Below are 23,583 nucleotides of genomic sequence, written 5' to 3'. Positions count from 1 at the left end.
CTCTCGTTTGTCCTCTCTTCTCTTCTCCTCTCGTTTGTCCTCTCTTCTCTTCTCCTCTCGTTTGTCCTCTCTTCTCTTCTCCTCTCGTTTGTCCTCTCTTCTCTTCTCCTCTCGTTTGTCCTCTCTTCTCTTCTCCTCTCGTTTGTCCTCTCTTCTCTTCTCCTCTCGTTTGTCCTCTCTTCTCTTCTCCTCTCGTTTGTCCTCTCTTCTCTTCTCTTCTCCTCTCGTTTGTCCTCTCTTCTCTTCTCCTCTCGTTTTGTCCTCTCCTCTCTTCTCCTCTCGTTTTGCCCTCTCCTCTCTTCTCCTCTCGTTTTGCCCTCTCCTCTCTTCTCCTCTCGTTTTGCCCTCTCCTCTCTTCTCCTCTCGTTTTGCCCTCTCCTCTCTTCTCCTCTCGTTTTGCCCTCTCCTCATCTGTCCTCACTCTCATTGTGTCAGTGGCCACTCTGAGTTTTTACGGAAGGTCACAGCCAGTCTGTAAAAACAGGAACCTGAACAAAGGAGACCTTCCTGAGTGTGCATACAGGCCGAGCTGTGAACTCCCTGCACCGCAGAGCATCGCGCTGGGCTGCACGCCAGCCTGCAACTGATGCATTGAGCCCTATATACAAAACCTAGTGGAAAGCCTTACCAGTCAGATGTGGTGTGTGTGTGTGTGTTTTTTTTTTTTAATTTTCTTTTTATACCTAAACAGCTTGAGGTCATTGTAGCCGTATTAGTGCACTTGCGACAGAGACAATTGAGTACTGTCCGTGATACTTTTTTTATTTGCACGAACATAAAATTTTTCATGACAAGCTTTCGGGGTATGTCCCCTTCTTCAAGATCCAAGCAGTACTCAAGTACTGCTGAGTACTGCTTGGACCTTGAAGAAGGGGACATACCCCGAAAGCTTGTCCTGAAAAATTTTATGTTCGTGCAAATAAAAAAGTATCACGGACAGTACTCAATTGTCTCTATACCTAAACAGCAAATGATGTCTTGATTGCTAGTATTAAAGAGGTTGTACACCGAGAATTTTTGTTTTCTCTTCTTTAAATCCTGAAAGAGAAACCCATAATGAGCTAGTATGCATCGCATACTAGCTCATTATGAAATACTTACCTTAGAACGAGCCCCCGCCGTGCCGTCCGCTTACCTGTATGACGGGCGACATGTATAGTCGCCCGTCTTCCGGGATCGCGGCATCCGGCCATCTGATTGGCCGGAGCCGCGGTGACGTCACTCCCGCGCACGCGCGCGGGAGCCGACGGTCACGGCACGGGGCTCTGAAGGAACGGCACGATCTGCCGTTCCTTCAGAGCGCATGCGCCAGTGACGTCACTGGCTGCATTAAAGGTAAATATCTCCTAAACGGTACATGTTTAGGAGATATTTACAGTACCTATAGGTAAGCCTTAATATAGGCTTACCTATAGGTACAACTTCCTGAGGAGGGTTTACTTCCTCTTTAACACTTCTTTATGTGCAGTACCTCCTGAGGCTTTGAGTTTTATTAGTGCCAGTCTTATATTGTAGTCTGCCATTGATCTGCCTTTAATCATCTGAGCTCCTGTCCTGAGACTTCCTGTTTGAGGTGACAACTGGCGATGAGCTCAGTTGGGTTCGGACACAAGTTCGATCCTGCTTGAACTCTCCCGCCAGAAGCAGTGAAAGCCAAGTGGTGATCTGACAGGTCTGTCTCTGCAAAGTAAGCGTAGACGGACCTGTCATCCGCCTGCTCAGCAGGGATCGGCAGATTGATCCCCGCAAAGCAAAACTGAGTCTGCTGGGCGGAAGGCCTGTGTGAAAGGATTCGAAGTCAGCAGCTACATGTTCTGTAGCACCTTAAAAAAAAAAAAAAACCCTTACCAGTCCATGAAATCGAGCACAGTCTTCCTTCTCGCACACAATGTCTTTGCTGCTGGGCCGCCGCCCCCCCCCCCCCCCCCCCCACGAGCACCGCCATCTTGCATTTAGCACCTGGTTCAGTGTTGGGCTGGCCATGCAACTTACCTTTTTTAGATTTACCAAAACCATTTAAATGCGGTCAAACCTAAACGCTTTCAATTAGTATGCAATCAGGCCGGCCCTTGAACTACTTAGTTAAAGGTTAAATCTAAAGGAAATTGAACAAGAAAATGGTATAATATATGGCCAGCTTGAGTGTCGGTTCACATATATGCGATGCGGGAACCTGGCAAATCCACTGTGAGTTCCCGCATCGCATTCAACTCGCAGGCAGTTCACACTGCAATACGTGAATCGCTGGGGGTGTTGATAGAAAGTTAACGACACCCCCAGATCAGTTTGCATATCGCAGTGGGAACTGTCAGTTCGGACATGAATGGGATCGCATTGGTGTGACTACCTATGTGATCCAATTCTGGTGCGGACCCAAAAAAGGGTCATGTGTGCGTTGTTATTATTATTAATATTATTATTATTATTTCAGGTACTTGTATAGCGCTGTCAATTTTACTTTACATATACATTGCACATTCACATCAGTCCCTGCCCTCAAGGAGCTTACAATCTAAGTTCCCTAATTGCTTATAATCTAAGTTTCCTAATTGTCCGAATGCGATGCAAATTCAGCCATGCAATCTGTATGGCTGAATTTGCATCACACAGATCTCGCATGTGATTTTCAGAGCAGTGCGCTCCGAATCACATGCGATGTCTGACATCGCTATATTGTGAATCGGGACTCAATGTGAATGAGGGCTTAGTCTCTGTTCACATGTAGAAGTCCTGAATCACCGCGATTCTGCCAGCGATCACAAAGCGGCGTAAATCGCGGGACGCGCTTGCGATCCCTGTCACTTTCAATGGCACCCCGATCATGGCACAATTTTCCCGTGATTGTCACCCAACGATGTCTCATCGCACACATGTGAACCAGGACTAACTAATCTCTCACATCAGCCTCCCTGCTGAAGTCCCGCTGCGCATGCACAAGATTAACGGATGTCAAGGAGGCTGTCCTAAATCCTCCTGGGATGTGTGATGCCTACCTGGAGGCTGTGGATGGGTAGAGGGCTACATAATCCTAATTCTCGCCTAGGCAAGCAATGAGGAAGTACGGTGGGCATCAGTAAAAATGGGACTTCACCCTCTAAAAAAAATAAAAATACCTGCAAAGGTGTGTGGGGGAAGATTTGAATGATGCTAAATGTTTATTCTGAGCGAAGGTCCGCTTACATCCTCTGCACTCCCTCCCTCCCACACAATCTGCCGTCTATTTGTCCCCCTCTGCTGGTAAATTAATAATTAGATTTCCTGCTTGTGTAAAAATAATGCTCTTGTTTGTTACCAACTCCGGTAAACCATTTTACAGCATGTAAAGCAGCGGAGGGGGACAAATAGCAGACAGCTTGTGAGGGAGGGGAGGGAGTGCGGAGAATGGAGAGGAGGACGCTCTGTAGTCCAGCAGTGAAGCATTGGACAGGACCGATGACACCGCATGAGATTTTAGTGCAGAAAATGCGTAGTGATGTCGGCCCAAACAGGAATTTAGTAACCCACTGGAGTATTGGCGAATCAGCAGGCAGGGCTGCGGTTAGATATCACAGGGCCCCATACTGCTTACCCCCTCTCACCCCCCCCCCATAAAATACCAAATTATATTTTTGCTAAATATGCACTAAAATCATAATTATATGCAGTGGCGGCTGGTGCATTGGGGGCGCAGGGGCGCCGCCCCCCCATCCATGCGTCCGGCCCCCTAATCTACATGCATTTTGAAGCACGTAATTAGAGCCAGAGGCCCTAATAGGCTTCAAAAAAGCACTGCGCCCCGAGCCCACCCAGTTGTGTGACAATAGCGACTGAATATTCCCTTTTGCCACACCGATTCTCCTCCTGGACAATCGGGAAGTGGGTCCTAAAACCCGTTTCCCGATGGCCGAAAGGAAAAGCCATGCTATTGGCCAAGGAGTGGAGGGTGAGTGAGAAGGGCAGTGGGGGCTTGAGCTGGTGGGGGACCGGCAACCGGGGGATGGAAGTGGGGGGGGGGGGTTGAAACAGTGCGGGCTGGAGTTGGTGGGGGACAGTGCGGGCTGGAGCTGGTGGGGGACGGGGGGACAGTGTGGGCCGGAGTTGGTGGGGGACAGTGCGGGCTGGAGCTGGTGTGGTCGGGGGGGGGGGGGGTTGTGGTGCCCCCGGCCCATGGAGCACCAGCCGCCGCTGATTATATGACACATACATACCGACCCCCTTTGCCAGCTCTCCATCTTGAAACATCCTCTTGTGTGCCTCAAGCAGCTGCTGGTGGGAGAGGAGGGAAGCCAGCAACACTACAGGGAAAAGGGGGTCCTGGAAAATGGGGGGATGGGGGAGCAGATGCTCCAAATGATCCCCCTGCAGCACAGCTGTAGGGAAGGAGTGGAGGAGAAACCGGCAGCGCTGCAGGCAGAAGAGGATCAGTGTCTGCAGTAAGGCAGTACAGCTGCCCCTCCTGCTCATCAGGCCCCCCTTTGAACTGATGGGGCCCGGGCCCAGTATAGGAAGGCTGGCTGTACTGCCTTATCAGCAGCCCTGTCAACAGGTATTTCTCTGTACTTGCAGCAGTTTTATAGGCATCCAATCTGGGGAAGTCTGCATGTAATGTAAGAGATGTAGAGCATTATTTAACTCCGACATTGAGAAGCGAATCACACTTTTGCACACAGTGGGTTGCGGTAATGTTGTGGAATTTGGTTTGTTGTGGCATTCGGTTTATGAATGGCACCATAATGCACGAGGTCAGCCATACACATAAAGATTTTATTAGAATTCCACCATCCACACTGGAAACCTTCTCCGCCACTTCTGGCCGTTCAGAATTTCAGTATTCTGGCTGCTGCTGTTGGAATACCCAAATGGTGAATGCAAATGATTAGCTGCAGTCACTATTTAATTCCCCCCCCCAGCTCCTTTGCTTTTTAGATGGAAGTTTGTTAAGCTGAGTGTGCCAATAAGGCCAACCACCACTTGATGCCCCCCCCCCCCCCCCCATCCAAAAAGCACCTTGTCCCTATGTTGATGACCACCCTGGCCCCGTGGTTGTGGGGATGCCGGGGGGGCCGACTATCGCAATCTGAAAATCCCCCAGATCCCACCCAGACCCCCTCATCTAAATGAGTCTGTACCCCTACTCATTCACAAAAAAAATGGCCAAAGTAAATAAAAACAGAGAGAAAAGTCTGACTAGTCTTTTATTAAAAAAAAGGGCAAAAAAAAAATTCCCGAAGTAAGTTCCACATCAATCATGATGATACAGATAAGTCCCCCCCTGCACCTCAACAACCACCGGGCCAGGGTTGTGGGAAAGAGGCCCTATGGGGACAAGGTGCTTTTTATGGGGGGCTAATTTTGATGAATAGGCGGGACTTGGAGCTGTGGGTGGCCTTATTAGCACACGGAGTTCAACAAACTTCTACCTAAAATGCAAAGGAATCCCCCCCTCCCCATGATGAGGGGCATGTGGTATGTTTCAGGAGGGGGAGGGGCACTTGCTTCCCCCTTCCTGGCCTGCCGGGCTGCATGCTCATATAAGGGTCTGGTATAGATTTTGGGGATGGGGGGGCAAGTAAATCGATACGCTTAGGTGTGAATGGAGCCACAAGTGTTGCTTCACACGGCAGAACGCTCAGATGTGAACAGGGGCCCTGAAATGAATGGGATTTTTCTTGTTCAGCAAGCAGAAAGTGGCTCGGTGTGAACGGGGTCCTAACCTTTGTTGGCCAGAAAACACTCTGTGCAGCGTTGTAAAATTTGTCCGCAATCCCTAGTAGCCAATCACAGCTCACATCTGGCTGCTGCCATTACTGCATTTCATTTCTCTCCAATGAATAGATAAATTGGTCTTTTCCTTGCAATAGCAGTGCTGTGTATAGTTGTATACTAGAAAGTTACTGGTTACCTATTAGATAGGGAAGTTAAAGGAAAGCTTGGTGCAGATATATGATAAAATGCACACGTTCTGATGCACTACAGTGCATGGGTTTTGGTTGCCCATAATGAAGATAGTGTCAGTTTCCATGTCAAAATATGACACGTTCGGGTGTTGGGAGAACCATGGAAGTCAATAGCAATGCATGTAACATGCGTTTTGGTGCGTGGGCAACATATTAAAAATCTTTGGTCGGTGGCTAACGCTTTCCACTCCAAATACTTTAAAAGACCAATGGAAATGTACGTCAGCACACGTGAGGGCACAAAGGAAACGCATATCGACACATGACAACGCACCTGTCCAGTGCTGCAAACAGGGCTGCTGATAAGGCAGTACAGCCAGCCCTCCTGTACTGGGCCCGGACCCCATCAGTTCAAAAGGGGGGCCCGGGCACCTACTGAGCAGGAGGGTCCAGCTGTACTGTCTTATTGCAGACACTGATCCTCTTCTTCTGCCTCCCCTTGCAGCGCTGCCAGCTTCCCCACTTTTTATTCCCACCAGCTTCACTGAAGGGGGATTGGTTCTAGCACATGCACCCCCTCCATCTGCTGTCCAGGGCCCCTCCCCTCGCAGTGATGTCGGATTCCCGCCTCTTCTCTCTGCTGTGGGCACACAGGGGGTTGTTTCAGGATAGAGAGCTGGGGAAGGGGTAGGAAAATATGTAATTTACTGGTCCTTTCCATTTCTGAATGAACAATGAGAGATCAGTACCAGTCACTCCTGTGTCTATTTGTCACTGATGCATAGTAAACTGTGTTTACTATGCTTCAGCTGGTGAATGAGCAGGAAACCTCAGAGCACTTCCTATTCATTAATCTGTGCAGCTGAGGCTACAGAGAAAGGGATTGATAAATCTGTCCTGTCACTTTCGACCCGGAAAGGGGGGCCCTGTCAGGTAAGCTGTACGGGGCCCCATGATTTGTAACAGCAGCCCTGACAGCAAACAACAAAAAATGCACGTCTGTGCACACATAGATCTGAATGGGGCCTTTATATTTTGCTTGAATGTATTTGTTGACGTGACCATCACAATTGTACCCGCTTGTTCTAAATCATCAGATTTTGACAGTGATTTATGTGTGATCCATAAAGCTGTAATGGCTGCATGTATCATGCTTTGATGTAAGGAGCCCGGCTTTTCACACACTGCATAGAAACCCTTTTTTGTATCTAAATAAATAAAATCTGTCGATTCTTGCTAACCTCTTCCCACCCACCCCAGTGTCCCTTTAAATAGTTCTGAATGCCTACGGGTTGATCATGTGGCCACCAGCACAATGGTCACTTGATCAGAAGCTGGTTCCCCTCCTCCCCAGCTACTGATCTATAGGCCTCTTACACATGATACTCCTGTTTGAGCATCTCTTATTTCAGGCGTATTTGTCTTATTGACATTTGCGTGCGTTTGCGCAAATTTGCGCCTTTTCGCGCAAATGTGTTCTCGCGGTCTTGTAAAATATGCAAATTAGCATTTTTCAACAGTATGTTTGTATGCGTTGATTTGTTCGCATTAGGCGTAAATTACTGTCCAAAAATGCAGATTTTTCTATTTTGTTCTTACTGAAGAATGCGCAGCGCTCATTTACGCGCCAGTGTGCACGGCCACATTACAATGAATGGGTTGTATTTTAGCTCAGGAAAAAAAGGCCTTAAGTGGGGTACAAATCGGGTAAATGATTTTTTTTTTTTTTTTCTCGTTTCACAGCAAATCGGAAACCGATGAAAGAATTTACTTACGAAAATTTGTACGAAAATTCTCGTAGGACAAAGGCTTTTTTTATTGTTTATTGTTTCTGATAATGCGCAGTCTTTCTTTTCTGATTTTTCTTGTACATAAATCGTACGAAAACTGTACACATTAAACGAAAATTGTTCGTTTTTTCCCGTATGAGAAAAATTTTGGAGTTTGTCCCTTTGAGAATTTTCGTACGAAAATTCTGAATCGTCTGTAGAAAGTTCTGTACACACTGTACGAAAATCGTACGAAAATTCTTTGGATGAAAATGTTTGCCCGATTTTCTTAGTGTGTACGAGGCTTTAGTCTGGATCGAGATCTAACAGCTTGGTTGTTGTGCTGGGAGGGCAATCTTGGCACATAAACATTGGCCGTCCAGTGATGCATATGTGCGGCATGTTGGCGCTACAGCTCACCCTTTTACCTTCACATATGTCTTAAGTGGGGTACACACTAAAAGAAAATCGGGCCAACGATTGTCCCATTTTCCTCGTTGTTTGACAGCAAATCGGAAACGATGAAAGAATTTTCGTACAAAAATTTGTACGAAAATTCTCGTACGACAAAAGTTTTTTTTTTTTATTGTTTCTGATCATGCGCAGTCTTTTCTGATTTTTTTGTTGTACCAAAACGTACGAAAACGGTGCACATTAAACAAAAATAGTTTGTTTTTTTCCGTACGAGAAAAATGTTGAAGTTTGTCCCTTCGAGAATTTTCGTAAGAAAATTCTGAATCATCTGTAGAAAGTTGTGTACACACTCTACGAAAATCATACGAAAATTCTTTGGACGACAATGTTCGCCCGATTTTCTTATAGTGTGTATGAGGCTTTAGACCCGAGCATAAGGAACAAACTATTCAGAGAGAGGAGATACAATAAGACACGTGGCCACTCACTAAAACTTGAGGAAACGCGGTTTAACCTTAAAGTGCGTAAGGGGTTCTTCACTGTAAGAGCAGTAAGGATGTGGAATTCTCTTCCACAAGCAGTCGTATCAGCAGGGAGCATTGATAGTTTCAAAAAACTATTAGATGGACACCTTAAAGACCACAACATACAGGGGTATACAATGTACGGTTAATAGCAAACACACACACACATCATAGCTTGAACTGGATGGACTGATGTCTTTTTTCAACCTCACTAACTATGTAACTATGTAACGCCCATTCAGACTAGCGCGACACGACTCTGCACAACTTGGGGAGGCGACTTGTCAGTCCCATGCACCACGACTTCGGATCGACTTGCAGGGACTTCACATAATGGAAGTCTATGCAAGTCGCTCTGAGGTCGCCACAAAGTAGTACAGGACCCTTTTTCTAAGTCGGAGCGACTTGTGTCGCTCCTATTAGAACGGCTCCTGTACTACTCAATGGACCGCGACCGACCGCGACTTGTCAGGCTGACAAGTCGCCTGACAAGTAGCGCTAGTCTGAATGGGCTCTTAGTCTAGATCGAGATAGGACAGCTTGGTCGTTGTGCTGGGAGGGAAATGTCGCCACATAAACATTGGCCGTCCAGTGACGCATATGTGCGGCATGTTGGCGTTAGAGCTCATCCTTTTGCCTTCACACATGTGTTGGGCGGTTGTAAAGGAGTTAAAGAAGTTTTGGCCTATACTAGCTTGTTTTCAAACCTATATATCGGTGCTACAATGTATTATACTGTAAAGCATGTTATACACCAGGGGTCTTCAAACTACGGCCCTCCAGCTGTTCAGGATCTACAATTCCCATCATGCCTAGTCATTTCTGTGAATGTCAGAGTGCCTCATGGGATGTGTAGTTCCGCAACAGCTGGAGGGCCGTAGTTTGAGGATCCCTGTACACTGACCAGCTGGCTTTTGGTCCATTTGTACGGCCAATGTACAAAAGAATCCGGTCTAATGACTGGCTTCTGTCAAACGGTCATGCTGGTAAATCCGCATTTAATCAGCGCTTGCAGCCAATGGCTGCAAGCAGCGATCTCTTTATTCTGGCTGGGGAATACTGTAACATGGCGGGTGAGATCCCTGCATTATACATCATTTGTGTTTGTGGGGATCTGCTAGCTGAAAAAGAAAAAAAGTGTATACCCCGCATAAGTCTCATGCAGTCTGTAGCACTGATATAGTAGAGGGCTTTCTTGTTCCTGTCTTCCCACTCACATGCATGCAGCATGTAAACATTGGAGAGGTTGCTGTTGGAGTGAAAAGAATAAAAAGCAATAATACAAAGCTTTTTTTTTCCTTTTATTGTTTCAGGAGGTTATGTAGGGCACTGAAAAACGCGACAGGTGACCTATTAACCCTTTGAGTAGCTTTTCCATTCCTTTGTGTCAATGCACATTTCAGGGCACCTATGCATTTTATTTATTTTTTTAACCTAAAAAATAAGCCTGCCTCTTCCAACCTGTAACATAAATGCAGATTTTTAGTGATTTTTCCTTTTTGTTTTTTTATTTTTTTAGTATTTTAATTCTCATTGCGCATTTTCTTTTCTTTGTTTTTAGTATGGACGAACGTGGAGCCGAGGTCTGTAGCGGTGTTTCCTTGGCACTCTCTGGTTCCTTTTTTGGCACCAAGTCAGCCTGACTCTTCCGTCCAGCCCAGCGAGGGTCAGCAGCCTGTCAGTCACCCAGGGGCAGCCAACCAAGGCAAAGGTAAGTGTTTTTTTTTTTTTTTTTTTTTAACTTACATGACCTCCAATGCTTGTGAGCAGTTTGAATATTTGGTGTATTCTCTGTTCTTTAGAACCCCCTGAATCGGCATCTGTAGCACACGAGTCTGTGCCCACGACGAGCAATGAGGATGAGCGCTGCGGAGTCCCTCACGCTGAAACGGTGCCATCCCTACCAAACGAGGAGCCTCCCAGAAAGTCACAGCACTTAGAGGGCCCCCTGCAGGGCGCTACAGGAGATCGCAGGGTGGACAGCGAGACGGAAAGTGACCATGATGATGCGTGAGTCAGGATACACTTTTTAGATTATCTTTTTGTATAACTGAGGGACTGCAGAGTGAGGGTACCTTGCTAGCGCCACAAGTAATGTCAGCCCACTCCTGTCCTCCACACTGTGTGCTGTCCTGACAGTGCAGACTCCGAGTCCTCAGCATGCTGACTGTCTCAAAAGAATGTTATTAAAAAAAGTACATCCAATCACACTTATCCAATAAAATTTAGCAGCGCTAGTGCGTTATTATTATTACACACTGTCCTTAATTTCCCTCAAGGTATGCAGATAAATAGAAGAGAACTGTGCATAGAGTCCTTAATGATCATTGCATTAATACATAGAGTCCATATAGGTAATCCCATTGGTGCTCATCCGTGTGTATAAGGTGCTATCGAACCCGACTGTGTCTTCCTTCACCACTCCACGTGTGCTCCCTTTTAAGGCAATGGGCACTCACCTGATTTTAATGCAAATCACACTTTGTATAAATAAGTACTTTCTCCACTTCTCTCCAAATCCACTCCACTGGACAATTCCTTTATTAGGATACCCACTGCACCAATGTCCCTTTTCCTTATTTGCTGATACATCTCAGTATGAATTAGCAATCACCCCCATAAGGACATGTAGGTCACAAGTGGTCAGGAAGAAAAAACAGGGGCGATCCAATAGTGTGATACCTTTCCAAACTTTTATTAATCAAATCACAGCCAACTCCATCCTCCTAATTCATTCTGCTTACATTGTATACATCTTTAAAACGCCAAAGTATGGGTAAGAGAAATACTCCTCTCTGAGTCCTCACCAGTTTGAGAATGGGTTCCTCTCTTCCTGAATGCTTCCTAAAGGACCCCGTGTGCGCTGTATCACTCTCCCCACATAAGCACCGTTTCCAGCTCGCGCCCTACAGAGAGTTCCAGAGTAGCATACTTAGCGTCACCGTGTCCAAGGAGACCGTGTTCTCACGCTTTGACGCGTTTCGTCATTACGTCTTCTACCGAGGGCCATGCAGGTTTGCCGGTGTTCGCATTAGCAACCACTTTTTCTTTGGATGCTGACTGTGTCTGCTTCTTTTATTATGAGCAGCATTAGCTGGTAGTCAACACACTTCCTTATATTAATAAGGAATTATTAATCTTTCCATACAAAGAAAACACTCTCTGTCCCCAAAGTTTTTGGGGCTCCTTCACACAGTTTCTATTGAGCTGCTTTGATCTGCATAGATCAACAGAAGTCCTACATAGAAAATGATTGTTTTGTATATCTCCTGTTCATACTGTTATGCTGTGTGGGTGGGTTGCAGTGCATTGTGTAAAAATGCAGACATGCTGCTTTTTTATGCAGTGCTCCGCACTATACTGCATGTCACCAGGCCACACTACCCTGCCCCCAGACTGACAATTTTGCTGTCCAAAGGTGTTTCTGTTGGTCCTACATCCAGAATGTAGGCACTCTAATACAGGAAAGGTGTTACTGGCAGGGCCATGAGATAAAAACAGAGGGACAAAAACCTAAAAGAATACAACTAATGCAGTCACCACATCTAATGATTTGCATGTTGCAATATATTACATTTTGGTTTTGGGTTTAATACTGCTTTAAAGCACTGCCTGAAGAATCTTCACACCCAAAAGAGTATCAGACACTTGCATATGCCAGTGTGCAATGGTTTCTTCTGCCTACTTCAGTACTGTCCTGTACTAACTTGGTAGTAGGGGATGCTATGAATGCTCACAGCGAGGGATGTCTGCATATGACATTCCTGCGTGTCTAATCTAAAGAAGCTATCACTCTGTAAGATAGCAAAGACTGGAGGATTGGTAAATATAAACCCTCTTCCTTCTTTGCTACCTATTTTTTTTAACCCAGCAACAGAGTCACTTTAAATTTCCTGTCCCTTTCCCTAGTACAGTATGTGTGTTCTTTATGCAAACTTCGTTTGGTAATACTTACAATACCACCTATAAGTAGTGTGGAGTGCCTTCTGTTACTGTTTTCAGCCAATAAAGCCCCTTTTACATGGGAATTCCTTAAGGCAGGGCTTGACAAATTTGCTTTGAATCTAGGAGTTGGCTAAAAAAGTTATGAGCCAGTTTATTTTAAGCACTTACCTACAGGGCACTTTCACCCCCTTAACTTTGGACGGTGATGAGGCTCTCCACTGATGGGCGGTGATGAGGCTCTCACCTGATATTCCGTGCCCTGGTTATCAGGGTAGATGTTTCTTGCCATAGGATAGGCAGTTATCGGCTTTTCTTTTTTCATCCTGTGACTTCGCTAAGGAAAGGAAATGCCAATAAACCGGCATTTGTTTACATGTGGCCAGCTGGGATGGGACACAGCTGATCACATGGTAAAGGGCCGCTGTGATTGGCCCGTTACCTCGATCACAGAGCATGCCAGGGATTTGTTGAGCCCTGCCTTGAGTCCATCATCGGAAACGCTAGTTCCCAAGGTTCTGCTACTGTTCATGGCAATCATATCTATAAGTAACAATGGTAGTGTCTTCACAGAAGGATACAATTTTTTTTTTTTTTTTTTTAAGATTCATAGCCCTTTCATTACTGTTTTTTTTTTACTTTCAGTTTCTTTACTATTGGGCCTTCTGAAATACCACTCCAAGTGCATGCTGGGAAGCGCCGAACTCAGTCACTTAGTGCACTTCCAAAGGAAAGAGACTCGTCCTCTGAAAAGGATGGCCGCAGCCCAAACAAGGTATTCTGGGAAGTTCTATGATACTGCAGCTATTGCTCAAACTTTGCATTACAGGGCACCAACTTGTTTTTAGATGGTTATAATAATGATTTTTTTTTTTTTTTTTGGATATTTATTGACAATTATTTAAGTGGGAGGTTCAATGAATTGGTCTATGGTACATGGCTAGTTAGAAGAAGAAAAAAATATGTTAGCATGGCTAATGCATTACTGCTAAACATACCTGTAATCATTTGTGTATAGCAAAAGTTGAAAAGCGGTGTGTGTCAAGTGATAACCTAGAGGATATTTTGGAACCACGTGTAAGAGCATGTGCCGCTGCTTTTTCATTCTGAGTTTCCATTGTACCACATAAATATGATGATCGTTAGGTTTTACTTTTAACATACATACAAGGCCATACAGTTTGATCTTCTTGGAGGGGGGGGGGGGGGGTTGCAGAATGGATACAGAGTACTAGATCTCTTTTCCATGCTTTCAACTTTTTATTTTCTGATTTTGATGCATTTTCTCAACAGAGGGAAAAAGATCATATACGCCGTCCCATGAATGCCTTCATGATTTTTAGTAAACGTCACCGTGCCCTGGTACACCAGCGCCATCCGAATCAGGACAATCGCACAGTCAGCAAGATCCTGGGAGAGTGGTGGTATGCCTTGGGGACCAAAGAAAAGCAAAAGTATCATGACTTGGCATTTCAGGTACTGGATAGAACATGATTTAGGGGGTTTACTGGGGTGATAAAACTAGTGAAGCAAACCTTGACCTCACCCATGCAGTGCAAAGCAAAAAGTTGACATAGCGCTCCCTTTCTTCCTCAGCACAATAATACCCACAATTTCTATTTCAATAGATTTTGAGTTTTAAAACATAATGAACCGACAGTAACAATAGCGAGCGATGTCCGAAACATGTAGACACGTGAAAGCTATGTATACCCACATTTTCTTTGTTCCTGCATCTCTCAGGATGGCTGTTTGGAATAAGGAAGTAAAAGGGAGTGACGGGATCAAAGAAAAGTGGTTATATGCTGATGGGAGGGGAGACTTGCATACTTGAAGGTAGAACTGTGACAAGGCCATTGACCTTAACATATTCTTAACAAGCTTTAAATAAACTTTTACATCGCCTTACTGACCTCTGTAGTTGCAACCGCTTTGGAGTAATTCATCCTCAAAGTTTGTAGTAGAAGCCCCTGTTTTTTTTACCCCTCCACATAGTTTAGATATCCCCTACCAGCCGTCCAGTCTCTTAATATAAACTCAAAGGGGGTACACTGGCTCATTTTGCTAAAACTTCACTGTAGTAAAGTTCCTGGCCTGTCCACTAATGCGGCAGTACAGCCAGCCCTCCTGTACCAGGCCCAGGTTCTGATGAGTAGAAATGTCGGCTGTACTGCCTCATTTCTGAAACTAATCTTCCTGTGGCTCCCCCTGAAGCCCAGCGGCTTCTTCTCTCCCTTCCACTGCCTTTCCTCTGCTGCAGGAAAAGACACGGGGCGGTTGCTTCCAGTATATGCACTTCTCCCCCACTACTGCACCCATCACTCCCCTTCTCGGTCCCTTTATCACTGATCCTCCCGCAGCGCTGCCGGCTCTTATTCTCTCCTGACTGCAGCTGCTGGAACACACACAGGAGGTCAATGCACAGCACACGTAAAGAGTGTCCATTGCTGTTATCTGACCATCCCTCCATTATTACCCATGACTTGATTTCACCATGTCAGCAAGGTGGGTTCATGTGTACCCCGCCAGTGTCCGGCTTTATAAATGACTGGTACAAAGCTGAGAATTTATGTATAAAAATATAATATATTGATTGTAACTACTACAAGGGGAAGTTTCTGGAACTGATCTTTAGTATTGATTTAAAGGCCCTGTTCACAGGATCACGGGTGGTATCGCTGCGATTCCAAATGGCACTGCAATCGTGGCAAAACACAACACTCATGTTTATCTGTTATTCATTTTTAATGGCATCTCAAATGCGGTGCGGTGTTGCCGCGATTGTCGAGCAACAGAAACACTTGGCGGTTGTGACAAACCACATCACACAAAGCCTCTCGCCCAAAGAAGCTGCGGCTCTAGGTGACAAGCTTTGCGTAATGCGGTTTTTCCGTGATTGCCACACAATTCGGTAAAGTTTTAGCTTTCATTGGAATTTTGTATGTTATGTTGTTTTTTTGTCTATTAATATTGATTTTTGTATATTTGTAGCGAAAATATGGTTTTAGAAATTTTACTAAGGGGGGGGGCGCTGTTGGGTAGGCTGTACGGGGGCGGGGGCCTGTTGGGTAGGCTGTACAAGGCCCCGTGATTTCTAACAGCAGCTCTGGCTTCTGATCGGATTCCACGCTTCTGGGTGTGTGACATAGCATGTATACCGCTGGCTGCTGTGGTTTCTTCAGTCAACCCCTATGTCACTGCTGTGCCCTGCAGTGTCTTGAATTCAGCAAAAGGAACCACTGCAGCCTACTGGGGGAGCCCCACTATTCAAATCGGCCCAAGGAGTCATATCATTTTGTCTCTGAGAGCTCTGCTACAGAATTTAATTGAAGTAAAGAGGCTGACATTACAGGTATAAAGCTGCTTTTTTAGGGTAGTGCCTGTGTAGTTTTGATGACTTTCTGACAGGGTCACCTTTAAACATGTATTTTAGATGGTGTCCCATATTAAAGAATTCAGTGGATGACTGGTTAAAGTCACTCTATATCTATGGTGTATTGTATATAATGTGGAATACAGATAAACTAATGATTTAAAATAAAACAAGCCTGCGAATGCACCCTGCCTGTGATTAGATGAAAGAACCCCATTGGGGGTTCCCGTGATTAGCTGCTGGAGGCAGCCCCTTTGAAGCAATGGGAGGCTGTCGGCTTTTGCAGTTAATCACGCCCACTCACAAGCAATCTCTCAAGCAGCGCTCACATGCCAGTGATCAGCCCAGGACGCAGGCAGTCTGCAACCAGGTCCAATCACTTGCATCTAATCACAGGCAATGTGAATTCGCTGGTATGAATGCACACTAAATTTTCACTTCCTGCTTTTCTGAGGCACTGGTGACATAGCCAGGACCTTCCAGCTGTCCCATTGGGAGGCTACGTCCCCAGTGCCCTCCCAGGGGATATGTAAGCTGCAAGACTTCGGGGTAAGTTGACATGCGAGTGTCATCTGGGGTAATGGGGCTTATGTTGCTAAGACCATGGCAACATATAAACAAAAAGAAACCGTGTGAGATCTGGTGCAGACCACAACATGGTGCAGAAGTCTGATGACCCATATCTTAAGAATGGTGGATTGGGTTTATAAGCGAGGGATGGACAGAGGAATAGGATTGGGAAAAATTAAGAATAAGCTGGCATGAAACAATAAGGAGATCTATATTTTTCTACAACCATTTAAAGCGGTTGTAAACCTGGAAAAAAAAAAAAAAACCTGCAAGACAAAGGCATAATGAGCTAGTATGCATTGCATACTAGCTCATTATGTATTACTTACCTTAGAACGAAGCCCCGACACGGACCCCTGGACACCGCTGTGGGAGCTGACATGATCTCTCGGCGTCTCTTCCGGGTTCGGCGCCTCCGGCGCTGTGATTTGCCGATGACGTCACTTCCGCGCATGCGCACGGGAGTCATTTTCCGGCAAGTATACTACCGCTTTAATTGGTGTTGGCAGTTTTTAACCACTTCTGGATCTGAAGGATTTGCTCCCTTAATGACCAGGCCTTTTTTTGCGTTTCGGCACTGCGTTACTTTAACGGACAATTGCGCGGTCGTGCAACGATGTACCTAAATAAAATTGATGTTCTTTTTTCCCCACAAATAGAGCTTTCTTTTGGAGGTATTTGATCACCTGTGCGATTTTTATTTATTGCGCTATAAACAAAAAAATAGCGACAATTCTGGAAAAAAAAAATACAATATTTTTCACATTCTGCTATATAACATTCCCAAAAAAAAAAAAAGTTAAAATCAAAATTTTTTCATTATTTTTGGCCAATTTGTAATCTGCTACATATTTTTGATGAAAAAAATTCCAGTAAGCATATTTTGATTGGTTTGCGCAAAAGTTGTCGCGTCTACAAACTAGGGGAAAGATTTGTCATTTTTATTTATCTTTATTTTTTTACTAGTAATGGCAGCGATCTGCGATTTTTAACTGGACTGCGACATTGCGGAGGACAGATCGGACTCATGACTGACATTTTTGACACTTTTGGGGGGACCAGTGACATTACTACAATAATCAGTGCTAAAAATATGCACTGTTACTGTAATAATGACACTGGCAGGGAAAGGGTTAACTCATGGGTGATCAAAGGGTTAAGTGTGAGCCTAGGGGAGTCTTTTCTAACTCTATGGGGGAGAGACTTGTGGAATCAACACAGAGATTTGTGATCCTAAAGGATCACAGGCGCTCTGTGTTCATTCCAGAGAGAACAACAGTCTGCTGTGTTCACAACAGCAGATCCTCGTCCTCTCTTCACAGGGAGCGATTGCGGGTGCCCGGCGGCAATTACGGCCGCCGGCCCCCTGGATCAGCATCCATGCTGCCTGATGGTACAGGTACGACGGTTCGTGCAGGCGAGCCAGCCTGCCGCAGTATATCTGTGGTGGGCGGTCGGCAAGTGGTAAAAGGTGTTAGGGAAGGGGATGCTTTTAACGCACAGGTCTTCAAACTTTCTAAGCCAAGGGCCAGTTTACTGTCCTTTAGGCATTAGGGATGTCGGACTGTGACCAGTGGGATTAGAAGATACTCCGGCATCAGTGCCCCATCATTGGTTTTAATGAGAGGAATAGTGCCCCATTGTTGATATCAATGCAGAGAATAGTACCCCATTGATGATGGTGGTGTTAGGTGGAATGTTGCCCCATCATTGTCAGTTGGTGGAATAGGGGCCAAAAGGGCCAGATAAAGACAAGCAAAGGGCCTGGCCGTTTGGAGGCCGCTGCTTTAAAGTATTGCATCCAGAAATGGTGTGCAGTAAACCTACATGAAGAGTATACTTTCAGCAGCCACTCTGCTCTGAGCCAGGTTGCTGTGATTGGTTGCTGTGTTTTGAACCATTTCTCTGATCACTTCCTGCGTAAGCCATTTTGTATAACACTCAGACTTCCTATTGGGTGAGCTACAGAGAAGAATTTTTGTAATGGGAATAATAGTGTCATCGCTTTCTTCCATGTACCAGGTAAAAGAAGCGCACTTCAAGGCTCACCCTGACTGGAAGTGGTGCAATAAAGACCGCAAGAAGTCCAGTTCAGATGTGAAGCAGGTGATGCAGGGGCCCTGGGGGGTCAAAGAGATGAGGGAGAGAAGTATGTCTGAGACTGGGACTACAGCTGCCACGGGAGGTAAGGAGAATTACAAGGCAGTCTCTTCTGTTTCCTATGTTCTTATCAGTTCTAGTTATTTAGTAATGTTCCAATAAAATATACTTTGTATTGTGTGTTGTGCCTATTTTAGTTTTTGCAGATGAGAAATGAGCTTTGATACTGTTCCCTTCTGTTACTAAAACCGAATGTAAGCTAGAACAATAATGTTATTTCAAAAGTGGTTTTAATCTTTAAATCAGCAGCTTTTCTCAAAATAATATCTGGTGATCGTGGGATGACGGACCTTGCTCAGACAGGCTCCCGTCTATAGCGTGTAGTTTTAAAAATATATTCTGCCACTTCCAAGATGTCCACTGTATTAAACCATCAGGAACTGGATGTGGCATCACTGGAAGTTACCGCCCAACATGTTTCGTCATCCTAAAGAAACGTCCTCGGGAGCTAGAGATTCCGGCTCACATCTATGACTATTTGTACTCTTTAAGACCTCGCACAACACCCAACCGCCATATTGGGACTCCATGTCTTCAGAAAAGATCACTGTGTGCCCACATAACCCAAATGGCTTGCTGCACAACTACATTCAAAGTGCTAACCTGCGATCTCACTAAGATTTCAAAGCAGATTTCTAACCCCATGTATGCCAATTAATATCTATTGATAGGATTTACTCTCGTCCCTCATGGCAGCCATATTGCTACTCCCATACACATTATAAAAGGGCTATCGATATTCTATAACTGCTGAAAACTGAAACAACTTAGAGGAACTCCAGTCCCCTATGAAAAAAAAATTGTAGCTGCTGACTTTTAAATAACAGCCACTCACCTGTCCCACGATCCAGTGGTGAGCTAACCCCAGCCGGTTTCACCCGCTGTCTTTGTTCCTCGATGCTGCCATCTTAACTTTGGGCCCCCTGCTGTGACAGCTTGCGGCTTTACAGCCGAGTGCCCACTGCACATGCGCGAGCAGCACTGCGCACTGCGCATGGTAAATGGTCAAGCAGTCTTGTGAGACTTGCCAAGACTGCAGGGAAGAGAACATCCACTTCCGATCATCTGGTCGGAGCAGAAATGGCAGTGAGTACCTGTCAAAATCGGGTATCCGCCTCCCCCACCAAAAGTGCAGAATCCGCAAGAGGAGCGGGAAAGAAGTCCTTAAAGCGAAACTTCCCCTTTTGGGTGGAAGCAATATGGCTACTGCCAAATGTCATGATATAAATGTCTCAGGAGTATAAATGCAGCGATCGATTTTTGGCTTCTTGAATTCTTCTACTCTGAGAAGCAATGTATGTACTCCCATATTTAAAACTTTACTCTAGGGTGGCAATGCTCTGTCCCTGGCTGCTATATATGCTCCTGCATTGTCACCCTGTCACATGAGCTTCTGATGGAGATTGAGTGGCTATTCCCACTCGATGTTAGCAGGCCACTGTTGTCCCTGTTGGGAAACCCACCTTAAGAAATGCCATGCAGCCATCCTTGGACTGTATATAGGCAGGAAGTATCTGCAAGAGGCTTCAGGCAATTGGCAGCACTGAGCCATAGCAAAAGATAAAATAAGGCCCCGTTCACACTGGGGCGATCCGACTTCCCAGGGCGACCTCCGAGGTCGCGGTGCGAGCAGCGCGCCGCGACCTCAGAGCCACCGGCACGGACTTCATAACATTGAAGTCTATGACGGTCGCTCCGGGTCGCCCCAAAGAAGCTCCGGACCCTTTTTCTAAGTCGGAGCGACTTGTCGCTCCTATTAGAACGGGTCCGCAGCTTCCCTATGGAAGGCGACCTACGGCGACCTGTGAGGCGACCAGGTCGCCCCAGTGTGAACGGGGACTAAAGGTGTGAACAAAAAAAAAAAAAAAAAATACATTTTTTTTTTTAAAAGGCAATGTTTTGATATAGCAAGCTAAATGTAATTAAATCGGGGTTTCGATTTACTTCAACAAAACTTCTGAAAACTATTACAGTAACACAAAGGTGATTTCTGTGGTGTTGCTGGGACAAGTGCTGTAGTTCCTCTTTTGTTCATTAAAGGACTCAGCAGAACTTAGTCACGGAGTTCCATCTGTGACAAAGTTCAGCTGTGTCCTTCAATGAACTTGGCAAAAAGTAATTTACATTGAGTACAAAAATCCAATTGGTTTTTATCTCCCCTTCATCTCCACCTGTAGGTGATTTCTAGTATTGCATCCCATCTATGGTATTGCTCAGGAGTAAGGGCTCATTCACACGGGCATGTTTGTATTTTCTGCAGGTTCTTGCTGGCAGAGCTAGCAGAAGATCCTTTGTAAAATATGCACCTAAATTACTTTCATTTAGATTCCCCCTTCTATGTATGCAGTAAGAGATCATGTTAAGGAGCAAGGCCTCTTCCACACTTGTGCGACCTGAAAGTAGCGCGACTTTGACGGGAATTGAAGTATTGCCTGTGTGATCTTGTCTATGGACCTCAAGTCGCATCAAAGTCAGAACAAAGTAGTGCAGGGATTACGTTGAAGTTGCACAGATATGAAGGGTACTCATTGTAAATCATGGGGTATGACTTGTTGTGTGACTTTGCAGTCCCAAGTCGCAGGACAAGTTGCACAAGTGTGAAAGGGGCCTAAGTGACAACATTTTTAGCCATGTTTGGACACTGCTAATCAAGTTTTTTTTTTTTTTTTTTCACTGTTGTCCTTTCAGCATGCTTTACTAATGATTTGTATGTAGTCCTTTCTCCTTATATTTTCCAAAGTACCTAATGGATTTTTCTGCTTTGCTCCAGGTTCCTCTGACATTGCTTCTTCTGCACTGCTCCTGGAGTCTAAGCACGGGGCCCCCTCTTCTGTTCTGCCCTCAGAGCGCATGGTTCCCACTTCCAGCACCTCTGCCCAGCTCCCTCGTCCACGGGCATTCTCCCATAGTGCTGTGCAGAGCATAGAGCACAGGGAGGACAGCCAGGCTCTGCATGAGCTTAAACAGGTACATCTACTCTCTTACATAAACCATGAGTGTCACAAATAGGCTCTACTGTTGGGGTATTTGAGTTCCTTTACAGCAAGGTAAAAACCATATGCACTATATAGAAGCTGACCATTACATCCAATTCCAAAACCATGGACATAAAAATGGAGTTGGCCCCTATTACAACTTTCTCAGATTCTGTGCCTCTGGGAAGGCTTTCTGCAAGATTTTAAAGTGTGTTTGTGGGAATTTGTGTGCATTCAGCCTTATAAAAAACATTTTGAGAAAAGCTGGCTCGTGATCTGCATGTTGAGGCGTATGCAAGGCCACTCAACTTCTTCCACATCAGACTCCTCAAAATGTGTCTTTATGGACATCCATTTGTCTACAGGGGCACAGTTAGGATAGAACGGAAAAGGGACTTCACCAAGCAGTTGCCACATGGTAATTTTCTGATTGTTTTGTCTTTGTAAGTTGCAGCATTAAAGAGGAAGTAAACCCTCCTCTGCAAGTTATACCTATAGGTAAGCCTATGATAAGGCTTACCTATAGGTACTGTAAATATCTCCTAAACATGTACCGTTTAGGAGATATTTACCTTAAATGCAGCCAGTGACATCACTGGCGCATGCGCTCTGAAGGTATGGCTGCTGGTGCCGTTCCTTCAGAGCCCCGTGCCGTGACCGTTGGCTCCCGCGCGCATGCGCGGGAGTGACGTAATCGCGGGTCCTGCCAATCAGATGGCCGGATGCTGCGAACCCGGAAGAAGGGTAACCGAACATGTCACCCATGGGAGAGGTGAGCAGTCGGCGCTTCAGGGCTTCGTTCTAAGGTAAGTATATCGTAATGAGCTAGAATGCGATGCATACTAGCTCATTATGTGTTTGTCTTTAAGGTGTACTTTACAAAAAAAACAAAATTCTGAGGTTTACAACAATACCCTTCATTAAAAAACCCTGCCACTCAATTTGAAGGGGTGTCCAGATACTGTTGACCAGTAAAGTGGTTGTAAACATGAGATGAAATATGAACAAAGCATATCCCTCAATAGTGTGTACTTGTCTCACTCCAGAGCACTAAAGCCCCGTACACACGTACCGATCGTCGGCCGAACGATCGGCTATCTTTTGTCCACGGGCTGTCTTGTCTGTTGAAAAGTGCAAAAGACTGCACACGAATTTTGTCGGCCAACAACAGCCGACTGCAGAAGTGATGTCATGTGATGGTTAACTTTCCTTGTCTTTTTTTTCTTTTCTGAGCATGCCCAGTCTTGCAAATCTGTCTGTTGGCCGAAATCTGTACTGACTGGCGAACAATCGGCTGTTCTGGTGTCGGCATACAAAAATTTTAATGCTTGCACGACAGATTCTGTTCGGCCGAAAGTGCGCTGTCATGCAACTTTGGACATCAGAGTTGCACAACATGTCATTCCCCATGTTTTCCAATGATACCCATTCATATATGCGCAATTTAAAGTTGCAGCAAGTAGTTCATGCACTACTTTGGTCCAACTTTCATGCAATATTTTTCACATTTTTTTATATGAAATTCCCAAAACAAAAATGTAAAAATTTAAATTTTTTAACATTTTTGGCCAATTTGTTTTCTGCTACATATGTTTGGTTAAAAAAAAAATCGCAATAAGCGTATTTTGATTGGTTTGTGCAAAAGTTATTGCGTTTACTAACTAAGGGAAAGATTTTTGTAATTTTTTTTTTTTTAACGAGTAATGGCGATCTGCGATTTTTTTTTTTTTTTTGCGGGACTGCGACATTGCGGCGGACAGATCGGACCCTTGACTGACATTTTTGACACTTTTGGGGGTACCAGTGACATTACTACAGTAATCAGTGCTATACATATGCTCGGTTACTGTAAAAATGACACTGGCAGGGAAGGGGTTAACTTTATTGGGGAAGGAGGGGTTAAGTGTGTCCCTAGGGGCGTGCTTCTTACTGTGATTGGATGTGGCTTTTCATGTAACAGCAGAGATCTACTAACCTACA

General features: G+C 45.2%; 1 protein-coding gene across 1 annotated transcript in view; it reads left to right on the top strand.

Annotated features, from left to right (window-relative positions):
* Nucleotides 1-23,583, top strand: part of CIC (capicua transcriptional repressor) — a 265,107-nt gene that overhangs the window by 203,404 nt on the left and 38,120 nt on the right. Inside the window, exons 3-8 of the mRNA XM_082273601.1 lie at nucleotides 10,145-10,294; nucleotides 10,386-10,593; nucleotides 13,171-13,300; nucleotides 13,819-14,001; nucleotides 18,491-18,653; nucleotides 21,399-21,595. Of these exons, the coding sequence (XP_082129727.1) occupies nucleotides 10,145-10,294; nucleotides 10,386-10,593; nucleotides 13,171-13,300; nucleotides 13,819-14,001; nucleotides 18,491-18,653; nucleotides 21,399-21,595 (1,031 nt within the window). The remainder of the gene's footprint in view (nucleotides 1-10,144; nucleotides 10,295-10,385; nucleotides 10,594-13,170; nucleotides 13,301-13,818; nucleotides 14,002-18,490; nucleotides 18,654-21,398; nucleotides 21,596-23,583) is intronic.

Source organism: Pelophylax lessonae, assembly GCF_965119305.1.
Source record: "Pelophylax lessonae genome assembly, chromosome: 12".
In the NCBI taxonomy this organism is placed as follows: Eukaryota; Metazoa; Chordata; class Amphibia; order Anura; family Ranidae; genus Pelophylax; species Pelophylax lessonae.
Note: the sequence above shows the minus strand (reverse complement) of the source record. Positions and strands in the feature narration are given on the sequence as shown.